The sequence below is a fragment of the Pecten maximus genome, chromosome 4 (assembly GCF_902652985.1).
Source record: "Pecten maximus chromosome 4, xPecMax1.1, whole genome shotgun sequence".
Taxonomy (NCBI): domain Eukaryota; kingdom Metazoa; phylum Mollusca; class Bivalvia; order Pectinida; family Pectinidae; genus Pecten; species Pecten maximus.
Genome location: NC_047018.1, coordinates 44948218 through 44960838, shown reverse-complemented (window position 1 = coordinate 44960838; position 12621 = coordinate 44948218). Strand labels below are relative to the sequence as shown.

General features: G+C 37.9%; 1 protein-coding gene across 1 annotated transcript in view; it reads right to left on the bottom strand.

Moving 5' to 3' along the window:
• The window catches only part of LOC117326223 (tetratricopeptide repeat protein 39B-like), a 43325-nt gene that overhangs the window by 8102 nt on the left and 22602 nt on the right, over positions 1 to 12621 (bottom strand). The window contains exons 4-17 of the mRNA XM_033882886.1: positions 11796 to 11871; positions 11538 to 11670; positions 9664 to 9796; positions 9151 to 9244; positions 7689 to 7754; positions 6821 to 6932; positions 6403 to 6470; positions 5566 to 5625; positions 5264 to 5355; positions 4104 to 4262; positions 3220 to 3337; positions 2316 to 2427; positions 1181 to 1298; positions 385 to 501 (exon numbers count right to left, since the gene is read on the bottom strand). Of these exons, the coding sequence (XP_033738777.1) occupies positions 385 to 501; positions 1181 to 1298; positions 2316 to 2427; positions 3220 to 3337; positions 4104 to 4262; positions 5264 to 5355; positions 5566 to 5625; positions 6403 to 6470; positions 6821 to 6932; positions 7689 to 7754; positions 9151 to 9244; positions 9664 to 9796; positions 11538 to 11670; positions 11796 to 11871 (1458 nt within the window). The remainder of the gene's footprint in view (positions 1 to 384; positions 502 to 1180; positions 1299 to 2315; positions 2428 to 3219; positions 3338 to 4103; positions 4263 to 5263; positions 5356 to 5565; positions 5626 to 6402; positions 6471 to 6820; positions 6933 to 7688; positions 7755 to 9150; positions 9245 to 9663; positions 9797 to 11537; positions 11671 to 11795; positions 11872 to 12621) is intronic.

The following is a 12621-nucleotide window of genomic DNA, read 5'->3' as shown; positions in this document are numbered from 1 at the left end:
TACAAAACAAACATGACATGACGGTAACTATACAATATAATAGTACCGACATTATACCAGTAGTATCTACAAATCAGACAATAATCATTACTGTTTTTATTTCACTTAAAAACCCGCAGAACATTTGTGAAGCATGTATGCAAGTACATGTAGTTATACCCTGTAAAATATTTAACAAAAAAAAAATAAAAAAATCATGTAAATTTGGCAAAATATTTTTTTTAATTGCATTTATTTGTAGACAACAGATGGACAAAGTGTAACACTATGCCTTTGACCACTTTATGATGGCGACAAAAAAACTACTGGAAAAATAAAATAAGATCAAAAATATAAAGTCCGTAATAAAATTAGACATCTAAAACCTGACTGAATTACACCTACTTTGCTTTCTCCAGAAGTAATTTGACTTCATTCCAGTTCTCTTCTGCCAGATTCAGGATGGCCAACTCGACTACTGCATAGGGAACCAGGAAAGTGTCTTTCTTGATGTTCTTCTCACTTTATTGGGTAAAAAGGTCAAAGTTCAACATATCATCAGGTCAGAGTTCAAAGTCAAGACAATATCAAATTAAAAGATAAAATGCATGTATATCAACCTATAAATAAACAATGTTAGATTGATCTCAACACATTACTTAATCTAATTATGATTGAAAATTACATATAACTAGAGGTGGGTCCAAGAGGGAAAATGAGTCAAAAAAAAAAAAGAAAAAAGAAAAAAGAAAATCCAATCATTGATGACCATTTCGAAAAGGCCAGAAATTTCTGAAAGTGTTCGTAAATCTTTGGTTTCGTAAATTTTTGTAATGTTAATTACCTTCAATTTAGAAAACTGATATCAAAATTGATAATCGATCAATTTCAAGTTTCCAATTATCAATTCTGAAAGTGAAACCGATTCCAATCGATACATGTAACAATATTCCTTTTCTAAATCATTAATACATATTGAATGAAAACTTCACTCAAGCCCATGAACCTTGTTTGTTTAAAATCCAAACACATTTAACAGTTAAAAAAACCCACTTCCGTTTGGTAATTTCAAGCGACAAGTTTAAAAGAAAAAAAAACATCACAGTAATTTCTTAAAGAAACGGTAAAATTGGCAATTTGCTCGGGGTGGAATTTTCTTCTCACTATGACAGACAATCAATAATACCAAGGAAACTCTTACTTTGCCACAATTTCAGTGAAGCACTGCCGTGCCTGGAAATACTGTGATCTGTGTTTTAGGCACACTCCCTTCAGTAGCAGAGCAAGGCAGTAGTCGTCCATGAAACAGGGGTGGGAATCTGAGGGCAGAATGTAAGGCTTATTACAAATCTAGGTACAAAACTCTGGGTGGGAATCTGAGGGTTTATAAAACTCTGGGTGGGAATCTGAGGGTTTATAGAACTTTGGGGGGGGGGATCTGAGGGTTTATAGAACTCTGGGTGGGAATCTGAGGGTTTATCAAACTGTCGACGGGAATCTGAGGGTTTATAAAACTCTGGGTGGGAATCTGAGGGTTTATAGAACTTTGGGGGGGATCTGAGGGTTTTTAAAACTCTGGGTGGGAATCTGAGGGTTTATTAAACTCTGGGTGGGAATTTGAGGGTTTATCAAACTGTCAACGGGAATCTGAGGGTTTATAGAACTTTGGGGGGGGGGGGGGGGGGGGTATCTGAGGGTTTATAAAACTCTGGGTGGGAATCTGAGGGTTTATAGAACTTTGGGTGGGAATGTGAGGGTTTATAAAACTGTGGACGGGAATCTGAGGGTTTATAGAACTGTGGACGGGAATCTGAGGGTTTATAGAACTGTGGGCGGGAATCTGACGGTTTGTAAAACTCTGGGTAAGAATCTGAGGGTTTATAGAACTTTGTGTGGGAATCTGAGGGTTTATAAAACTCTGTGTGGGAATCTGAGGGTTTATAGAACTTGGGGGGGGGGGATCTGAGGGTTAATAAAACTCTGGGTGGGGATCTGAGGGTTTATAGAACTTGGGGGGGGGGGGGATCTGAGGGTTTATAAAACTTGGGGGGGGGGGGGGATCTGAGGTATTACTTACTACAGCATACAGTAATCAAATGGTAAAATGCAATTGGTAACTTAAAGTCAAATGAATGAATGATGTTTAGAATGACAGGTTTTCACATCATATCCACTGCATGATCCCTACACTCTGGTAAACAAATAGGGGCAGACGGATCAATATCGCAATTATGATTAATTATATAATTTATTAACAATCAGAAACAGAAAATGTTCAAGCTTTCCGAAGATTATCAGGAGAAGGCAGAGAAAATCTTCTTGAATGTATACTCTACCTTTCTTCTCCACAATCTCATTGATTGTCCTCTCAGTAATCAACAGGAATGGTTCAAGTAGAGGATCATTTTTACTGAGGATGTTGAAACCATTTAGCAGATACACCATTTCCTGAAGAAAAAAATTACCAAAAGTTATTTTCTAATTACTGCAGTCATCTTAAATTAAAAAAGAAAATTATTCATTTAATACAATTAACTATTTTGAAAAAAAAAAGAAAAAACTTAAGTTCTACTCTTGTGGATTTTTTCTAAGTAATAATACTAGAACTGTTGACAGGACGACTGACGAATCCCCCCTCCCCCACCCTGTCCCAATCCACTCTGATTACCACTCTGCCCCAGAACACTTGTTATCTAAGGTGAAAAAGGTCAAAATTATCAAGATTTTGTAAGCATATAAAGGCAAAAGGGCATAACTAGTACTGCCGTAATAAAAATGGTCATATCAAAAACAAGATGGACGAAAGCAGTGTGTGCAAACTATATCAGTGATAGTTGGACTGACAAATCCAGCCCCCCCCCCCCATCCCGTCCCAATCCGAGTTCAAGATTTTTGTAAACAAATAAAGGTAAGGCGTAACTAGTACTGTCGTAATAAAAAATGGTCATATCAGGTCGACAAACACAGTGTGTGCTAACTATAACAGTGACGTTTGGAATAGTTTGGATAGAAACTGGAGTTGTGAAGACACATAATATGTAACTGCCATTAAAATAGCTAGGTGGATCCTAAAAATAAGTCCAGGTGAAAATTTCAGTGTATGATGACTTCCTTCACAGGTTTCACGAAAACTATAGAGTTGTACGGACAAGATCCTGTACACTGACAGATGGACAGACAACCTTATTCCAATATACCCTCTAACTTTGCTGTGGGGGTATAACATGGAGACAACCTCACCAGAGCTGGCAGGAGAAGATGGTTCCCTTCCTCCTGGAAGCGTTTGGCTTTGTGAACAGCAAATTTTTCTAATGGAATGGACTTCCCTGCAATTCTTTGTTTCAGCTTCGGTACCTCCCTGGAAATATAACAAGAAATTGTCAATAAAGCTTTACCAGTCTCGGGAAAAATTCCTTCTCTGTGATAAAATTCTGGAGCTACGTTAATGTAACCATGGACAATGTAATTTTTCATTCCTACCAGATTCTAACACTAGATATATAGTATAATCCTAAAACATATATGACCAGTTTTGATTAAAATCTTGGTAAACGTAAATCTCGTCACTCAAAAACATGTCGAAATCTGATGAAGAAAACCTCTTTTACTTCACAGCATTGATATTTAACCTTTAAATAACTTTCAAGCAAAATATCAGCATCCTTTCATTATAAATGCCCCCGTTTCCCATTTAATTTGTCCCCCACAAATGGCCTAAAATCTTCTAGAAGGCTCTATTGTGGCAGTAATGGAATGAAAGGCAGAATCATGACAAAACAGTATGCCTAATTTGTAAAGGGGCATACAAAATATTTTGATGGAACAGCATTGATGTCAGACCTTGAAAGAACTTTCATGGGAATTATCAGCATCCCAACACTGTTTACGACAAACGAACAGCGACAAATTTTGTCCCGGCCACTTTGTAGAAATAAAGAGTCTGTAGATCTCAAAAATAAGCTCGTCCTAAAACCCTCTTCTGTAGAATTACTGTTGTAATGTATCAACCTGGCTATAAGGTTGTTCGCCTGTTTTGAGAGTTCATCAATAAACAATGTAGAGAAATACTGTTTGTAGTAAACCTAAGGCGATTTTCCAGGTGGTGGATGTGTTATATTTCCTACCCGAACAGATAGACAAGGTGATCTTGTGTCTCCTGTGAACGATCTTCACACATCAGTAGGAAGCAAGCTTTCAGGTAAGTATATGTCGCCTTGCTCCAGCGACTCTCCTTGCATAGCTTCTCCGCATACTTCATAGCCATCAACCAATCAGATTTAAAACTGAAAAAAGAATATCCAATCAATGTTCAGATTTAAAACATGAATCAATTAAGTATCTAATTCATGTTTTCAAATAAATATTCAAGTCCCAATGCAAATTTTTACATGGTCTGAAGAATATTTTTTTCAGGATTTTTCAGAATGGAGCCACAATCACGCTTCCTATTATGAACAAAACATACCAGCAACACCACATGTGGCCCCTAAATCTGATCTATACATACCAGTAACACCACATGTGGCCCCTATATTTGATCTGTAACATCACATGTGGCCCCTATATTTGACCTATACATACCAGTAACACCACATGTGGCCCCTATATCTGATCTATACATACCAGTAACACCACATGTGGCCCCTTTATTTGATCTATACATACCAGTAACACCACATGTGGCCCCTATATTTGATCTGTTACATCACATGTGGCCCCTATATTTGACCTATACATACCAGTAACACCACATGTGGCCCCTATATCTGATCTATACATACCAGTAACACCACATGTGGCCCCTATATTTGATCTATACATACCAGTAACACCACATGTGGCCCCTTTATTTGATCTATACATACCATTAACACCAAATTAGGCCCCTATATTTGACATATACATATCAGTAACACCACATGTGGCCCCTATATTTGACCTATACATACCATTAACACCAAATTAGGCCCCTATATTTGATCTATACATACCAGTAACACCACATGTGGCCCCTATATTTGATCTATACATACCAGTAACACCACGTGTGGCCCCTATATTTGACATATACATACCAGTAACACCACATGTGGCCCCTATATTTGACATATACATACCAGTTACACCACACATGGCCCTATATTTGACATATACATACCAGTAACACCACATGTGGCCCCTCTATTTGATCTTTACATACCAGTTACACCACATGTGGCCCCTATATTTGACATATACATACCAGTAACACCACATGTGGCCCCTATATTCGACATATACATACCAGTAACACCACATTAGTTCCCAGAAACAAAGATGGTGGAACTGTCTCCACTCCTGTTGGCATTCTATAGACTCTTCAAATTTGCATATTGCCTGAATGAGTGGAGAAAAAACAGTTAAAAAGAACATGGATGGAACACTGACACAGAAGTATAATTCATTCAAAAAGTGATGAGATATTATACAGTACAATACAGTACATATGTGATATAATAAAATACAACACAGTTCATAAGTCATTCTATCATAGTACCCCTTGATAATTACAATGTCATTTCAGTACAATAAATGTGACATACTTACAGTATCAATATTTCCTCTTACTTCAGCGATTCGCCCAGCAAAAAATAAAAACAAAGCACCCTGAAAATAAATTATGAATAAACGATAAGGTAATTTCATAAACCTTTGTATTTTATGTGCAACTGTTAACACTAAAACACTTCACATAAAACCTTCAGAGAGATTTACTAACCAAAGACTACCCGTCTTCAATAACAAAAGGCCCAGTGGGCCTGCATACTACCGCTCACCTGCTACTCACTAAGACTATGTCTTCAATAACAAGAGGCCCAAAGGGTCTACACAATCTTACTCGATGGTACTCACTAAGGTTAACTGTCTTCAATAACAAGAGGCCCAATGGGCCCGCAGAATATTACTCACTGGTACTCACTAAGGTCACCTGCCTTCAATAACAAGAGGCCTAATGGGCCTGCATGATATTGCTCACCTACTACTCACTAAGGCAACCTGCCTTCAATAACAAGAGGCCTAATGGGCCTGTATCATATTGCTCACCTGTGACCAGCTACTACTTATAACTAAAGGTGGCCTGTCTTCAATAATAAATAGCTGCCAACATGAACCTGATGTTCATACAGCTCGTAAAACTTGTTCTTAATTAGTCATTTCAACATTTAATAGACTAAAAGTAAGTGCTGATATTATTTTTAAAAATATCTGAAGACATGCTAGACAAATAAACGTTTGATACCAGGATGTTTCCTCTTTAATATCAATATTCCCAAACACATTTCTCGTGTCTCGTTGCTATGGTCACTTTGTATTAAGTTGTATAGAATATTTTCACTGATTATTTTCTTAATAACCACATGTATTTTCAAACAGTAAACTAACTTTTGGAAATCGTTTTAAACAATTTTGTAGAAGTTCATCCGCCAGACCAACATCTCCATCTGCTAAACCTGAAATGTGAAAAAGATCTTATTAATAAACTTTCTCTCCTATTTTCTCTTAGTTCTGCTAAAAATACATATTCGTCTTTTGTAAAATATATTTTTTCCTTTCAGTAAAGTGAATAATTAAGTTATGACTAATTTTATTATATTTATTATTATTTTATTAGATAAATTGAGTTTAAAACAAATAAAACTGCATTACACAGCTGTATGATGTATTTCACATTATTTTACCGTTTTAAAATTTAAGTAAATGTAAAAAAGGGAAAAAACTGTTAAAACTGTTTACAGGATCAAAGAAGGGACCACTGTAACATTTGTATTAATACATTTCAATTTTCCTCTAAAATACAAACCTAATACAAAACAGACTACAGTGTGGTAGGCTATAAGGATGATGGAACACAGTGGTCCTCGTAGACTCGACAGTACCTCTGTACCCTTCTGCAACTCACTTAGTCCAACTTTCTGAAACAATAAATAGCATAATCAATTGTCTAAATGTAAAAATATCACAAAACACTACAATATCTGATAAAATTATCAGTCCAAAAAATTTCAAAAATTTGTTTTTTTCCCAAAAAATATTTTAGTCTGACTCTGGCAGAGGATAGTTTAACCCCCACAGGGACCATATTACATAAATTACTATGCCTTTCAAAACTTGAACCAAAAACTTAACATTTGAAAAACAAACGCTGACACCAGAGTGACAACATAAGCTCTCCCTCTTCTTCGAAGAGACGAGCTAAAAATGGGTTGTCGATAGCTCATTCAGTTAGAGCACAAGTCACATGACCTCAGGTGAAGATCTGAGGTCCGTGGTTTGACGCTCGCTCCCTTGACCTTTGTTGGTTTGTGTTTCTCGGGAAAGCTGAAAATGGGCCAGTATGTGCTGTCGTGGTTGTGTGCTTGGGAAAGACACTTTACCCTAACAGCCCTGGATAGCATGCAACAGGCCTCCCGTATGTTGTTCAGTGAGGTAGTCACCAACTACTACAAGGAGGCCCAGCCTTAAAATGACCCTGACTGTTCACAGGGCGATAAACCAAGCAAAACAAAACAAATTTGAAGTACTTTTAAAAATAATTTTTGAGAGTAATTTTGTTGTCTTGTTTATAATAAACAACAGGTTGTCTACATGACTGAGATTAATGCCAGCGAGTAAACTGTGTACTGTTGATCAGTCTGTGATAAAAATGTTGCCTTTGTGACTATACTGACCTTACTGCCTGAGAATCCTACAAACTCTAGTAGTTTCAATACTTTACCAGGAAGCAAAGAGATCATCTGAAAAAAAAATAATAAAAAAATTATGAGAAATAAATTTTATGACAAATAATTTTCTTATCAATTGTCAATTTTCTATTACTCACTGACCACCAATTTCATCAAAGAAAACATGGAAACAAATTTTATAAGCGCTCGCATGTGTAAAACGTCCCTGTGAATAAATTTCAATAGTTTCAGTAAAATCTCAGATTTCTGTGTTGATATATCACTAAGTCTGTGGTTTGAAGCGAATGTTTTGAAGTCAGCCATATTGGATTGAAAATGGAAGTAGGTGGTGCATGGTGAAAAAGTCGCCAAATATGGGCATACACAGCAATTCTACTCTGGATTATAATAAATGAACATTAATGTTAGTTAAAAATTTAGTAATCAAATCAGCATGATGGGTATTGCTAAAGCAATGCATGTCCCCTACTGGCCCTCAGCAAAAATAGTAACAGTGACCTTGACCTTTACCAAAAAGTTCTAAACTTGAACTTGATCTGTACCTACTCATACTGAAGTTACATACCACCTTTCACCAACAAACCGTGAAGCATGGCTGAGAAAAACGCAAAAAACCGAGTGGACAGACTGACAGACGGACAGGGAGGAAATCTTAGTCTCCCACAGTTTCACCGATAGCGGGCTAATAAGGCACATTTCTAATTAATTTGCTTATCCTCTATCAGGGATTGTACCTGAATGTTTTCATATTTGTTGGTGTTTAGCATTCTGATTAGTCAAAGACTGATTATGACATAATGTATAGAGATATATGTCATAATCAATCTTGGACTACTGAGTGTGCTAAACAGTTGTGGTATTTATACAAAAAATCCTTTTTAGATGAAAATGGATTGTTTCTGTTTAATTTGAAATGGTTTCATTTTCATTTTCTAAGTTTCAAAAGGCTATTGGGACCCCAATGACTTCAGATAACAATATAACTCCGAGATATCCCACATAATCAACTGAAGGTAACCTTGCAAGTATATTTTATGTAGAACTTTTCCTGTCGGAACCTAGCTAGATTACTTTGAGTTAGTCAAGGTAACCGAGTATATATTATGCAGAATTTTGTTTGCAGAAACTAACGTAACTTTGAGGTAAGCAGTATTTGAGTTACCAGAGTTTGAGATAACAAACTTTGGACTGTATTAATGTATGAATTTAAACTTTTAACTTTTAATTACATAGGCTTAATACTGAACTTAATAACTTTTAAAAAACAGTAATGACCTTTTCCTGCATTTCTTCCTTTCAGATAGAAAATTTGAAGATCAATATTATGTGACTTTCGATTTGATTTTAGAATCTTATCAAAATATACACTTCTGCTGGATGCAGATTTTTTTCATTAAAGATGAGCTGATATAAGGACCTTATGAAGAATGTCGATGAACAGACTTACCAAATTAAACCCACCGACACCCATTCTCACACCACTCTCAAAGTGTATTTTCTCTTCTTTAAATGTCCGGTGTTTAAGCATTTTATTGCACTCTCTGAAAGATAAATGAAAAAATATGATTGAGAATCTGAAAAAAAAACTAGAAAATGTCTGTAAGACATAAATGCCCCCGCTGCCACTTGATACCCTGAAACACAGTTTTGGTGAGGATCACATCAGCAGTTCTTGAGATTAGCTAGTTGCATTGCAACGAGACGACCTAAGGCACAGACATTGGAAACATTACCCCAAAAAAAACCATTCATCACGGGGGATAAAAATGCTTACACATGAAATGACCATTGCCATGCTCTTGCTGTGATGGAAATGGAAAAGAAAGTAAAGCCTGGCCAAAGTGTGGTGGGGAGAGGGGCACAGTAGTCATCACATCAACAACAAAAGATAGTTGGCCTAATTTTGTAGTTTGCTTGATAGAAATAACAATGAAAAGTTTGATCAAGGGAGATAACTCACTTGTAGACTTTGTAGCACTCCCTAATTTTGAGTCCTCCTTTAACGAAACTGATGAGATTTTCATCCTGTACAAACGTTAGGAGTGCCCTGATCATCAGACATTCTGCATAGCAAAGTTCTGCATGGATCTCAACTGAAAAGGGAACAATATAATGCGTTAGTATTGTAATGGGAAGGAGTACTGGCCGTACTAGGAACCAGCGACATCTCCCTCCGAATGTACATCCTCCAACTAGGCTAAAGGGAAATTCAAACAAGCATGAGCTATAATAGTTTATTAATAAACTTAAGGAGACCTAACATACTTTCTTCTTTTACAGTAGCCAGTGTATACAAAATCTGTCTGTCTTTTATACAGATTCTAGACCATTATATATGTCCGTTCATCCACCTCACCCATTAATATGTTATATTGTAATATCTGTCCGTTCATCCACCTAAACCATTAATATGTTATATTGTATTATCTGTCCATTCATCCATCCAACCCATTAATGTTATATTGTATTATCTGTCTATTCATCCACCTCACCCATTAATATGTTATATTGTATTATCTGTCCATTCATCCACCTCACCCATTAATATGTTATATTGTATTATCTGTCCATTCATCCACCTCACCCATTAATATGTTATATTGTATTATCTGTCCATTCATCCACCTCACCCATTAATATGTTATATTGTATTATCTGTCCATTCATCCACCTCACACATTAATATGTTATATTGTAATATCTGTCCATTCATCCATCCCACCCATTAATATGTTATATTGTATTATCTGCCCATTCATCCATCCCACCCATTAATATGTTATATTGTAATATCTGTCCATTCATCCACCTCACCAATTAATATGTTATATTGTAATATCTGTCCATTCATCCACCTCACCCATTAATATGTTATATTGTATTATCTGTCCATTCATCCATCTCACCCATTAATATGTTATATTGTATTATCTGTCTATTCATCCACCTCATCCATTAATATGTTATATTGTATTATCTGTCCATTCATCCATCCCACCCATTAATATACAATTATCAAATGGGTATGAGGGCGATAGTAATTTTATCAGCCCCGAAGCAACAACTATTGCATGAGGGCTTTAGCCCGAGGGCAACCGTTGTTGATGAGGGGCTGACAAAATTACTATGGCCCGAATTACCCCATTTGATAACTGTTTTATTATACCTTTACGTTCTTTTCTCTATATAGATGTTCGTGTTGGTATGAAAATCTGCTATATAGTCTTCCATTAACTTGACAGACGTTTGTATGACCCTTTTAGTGTTTTGGCTATCTCTGTCCGTTAATAATGACTCGATCTCTACGTCTGTGGCGTTTTGAAAACATGTGTGTTGATCCATGTTTGACAGTTTCGTGAGAGAAAACAAAATGTTAGGCTATCGTCTGCAACAACAAACAATCTGTGTCAATTAAGCGCTTGCATGTCATTGTGTCTTTCAAACGTTCTGACTACGTTACAACAGGGGTGTGACAGTTTGCCGTGTGACAGTTTGCCGTGTGACAGTTTTTTCGTGATAGTCCTGGAAACACATGCGCAATCCTCTCGAGGCCGATAGTCAAATTATCACATTACTTTTATATAGAGAAAAACGTAAAGGTATAATAAATTGTATTATCTGTCCATTCATCCATCCCACCCACTGTATTATCTGTCCGTTCATCCACCTCACCCATTGTATTATCTGTTCATTCATCTACCCTAGCTACCTGAAATATTATTATATAATCACTCTGTATCTATGTGCCTTAGAGGTCTTTCTGTAAAGTACTGTCTATCTGTCCATCTGTCATTCTGTCTATCTGTCTATCGGTCTGTCTGTCCCCTTACTTACCTTCTGAGAGATCATTGTAGTTGTTACGACTAGAGCTGCGCGTGATTGCCTCCAACATGGAGACTTTCCGTCGATATTTATTGCACACTACCAGTGACGACTTTATTGTCTGAATGGCGACCTCGATGTCATTCTGTAAACAACAATACATGTATACAATAAACACACACTGAGTATATACAACTGGATCGCCTTTACTCTGATAAGATACTTATCAAATCTTAGATCTCAAATGTTTTCTTCAGAAATTAAACTTACCATGTCAAAAGTCATGATAGCTTGCAGGTACATAATGGTACCATATCCCAGAGAATGGTACATACTCCAATCCACACTGTAAATAGATAATTGTCCATATATTAAATACTTACCAACATCTCTCACACCTACCACCTCCCACACCAACTCCCCTAGGCATCCCCTCCTACACCAACTCCCCTAGCCACCCCCTCCTACACCAACTCCCCTAGCCATCCCCTCCTACACCAACTCCCCTAGCCATGCCCTCCTACACCAACTCCCCTAGCCACCCCCTCCTACACCAACTCCCCTAGCCACCCCCTCCTACACCAACTCCCCTAGCCATCCCCTCCTACACCAACTCCCCTAGCCATCCCCTCCTACACCAACTCCCCTAGCCACCCCCTCCTACACCAACTCCCCTAGCCATCCCCTCCTACACCAACTCCCCTAGCCATCCCCTCCCACACCAACTCCCCTAGCCATCCCCTCCTACACCAACTCCCCTAGCCATCCCCTCCTACACCAACTCCCCTAGCCATCCCCTCCCACACCAACTCCCCTAGCCACCCCCTCCTACACCAACTCCCCTAGCCATCCCCTCCTACACCAACTCCCCTAGCCATGCCCTCCTACACCAACTCCCCTAGCCACCCCCTCCTACACCAACTCCCTTAGCCATCCCCTCCTACACCAACTCCCTTAGCCATCCCCCCCCTACACCAACTCCCCTAGCCACCCCCTCCCACACCAACTCCCCTAGCCACCGCCTCCCACACCAACTCCCCTAGCCACCCCCTCCCACACCAACTCCCCTAGCCACCCCCTCCCACACCAACTCCCC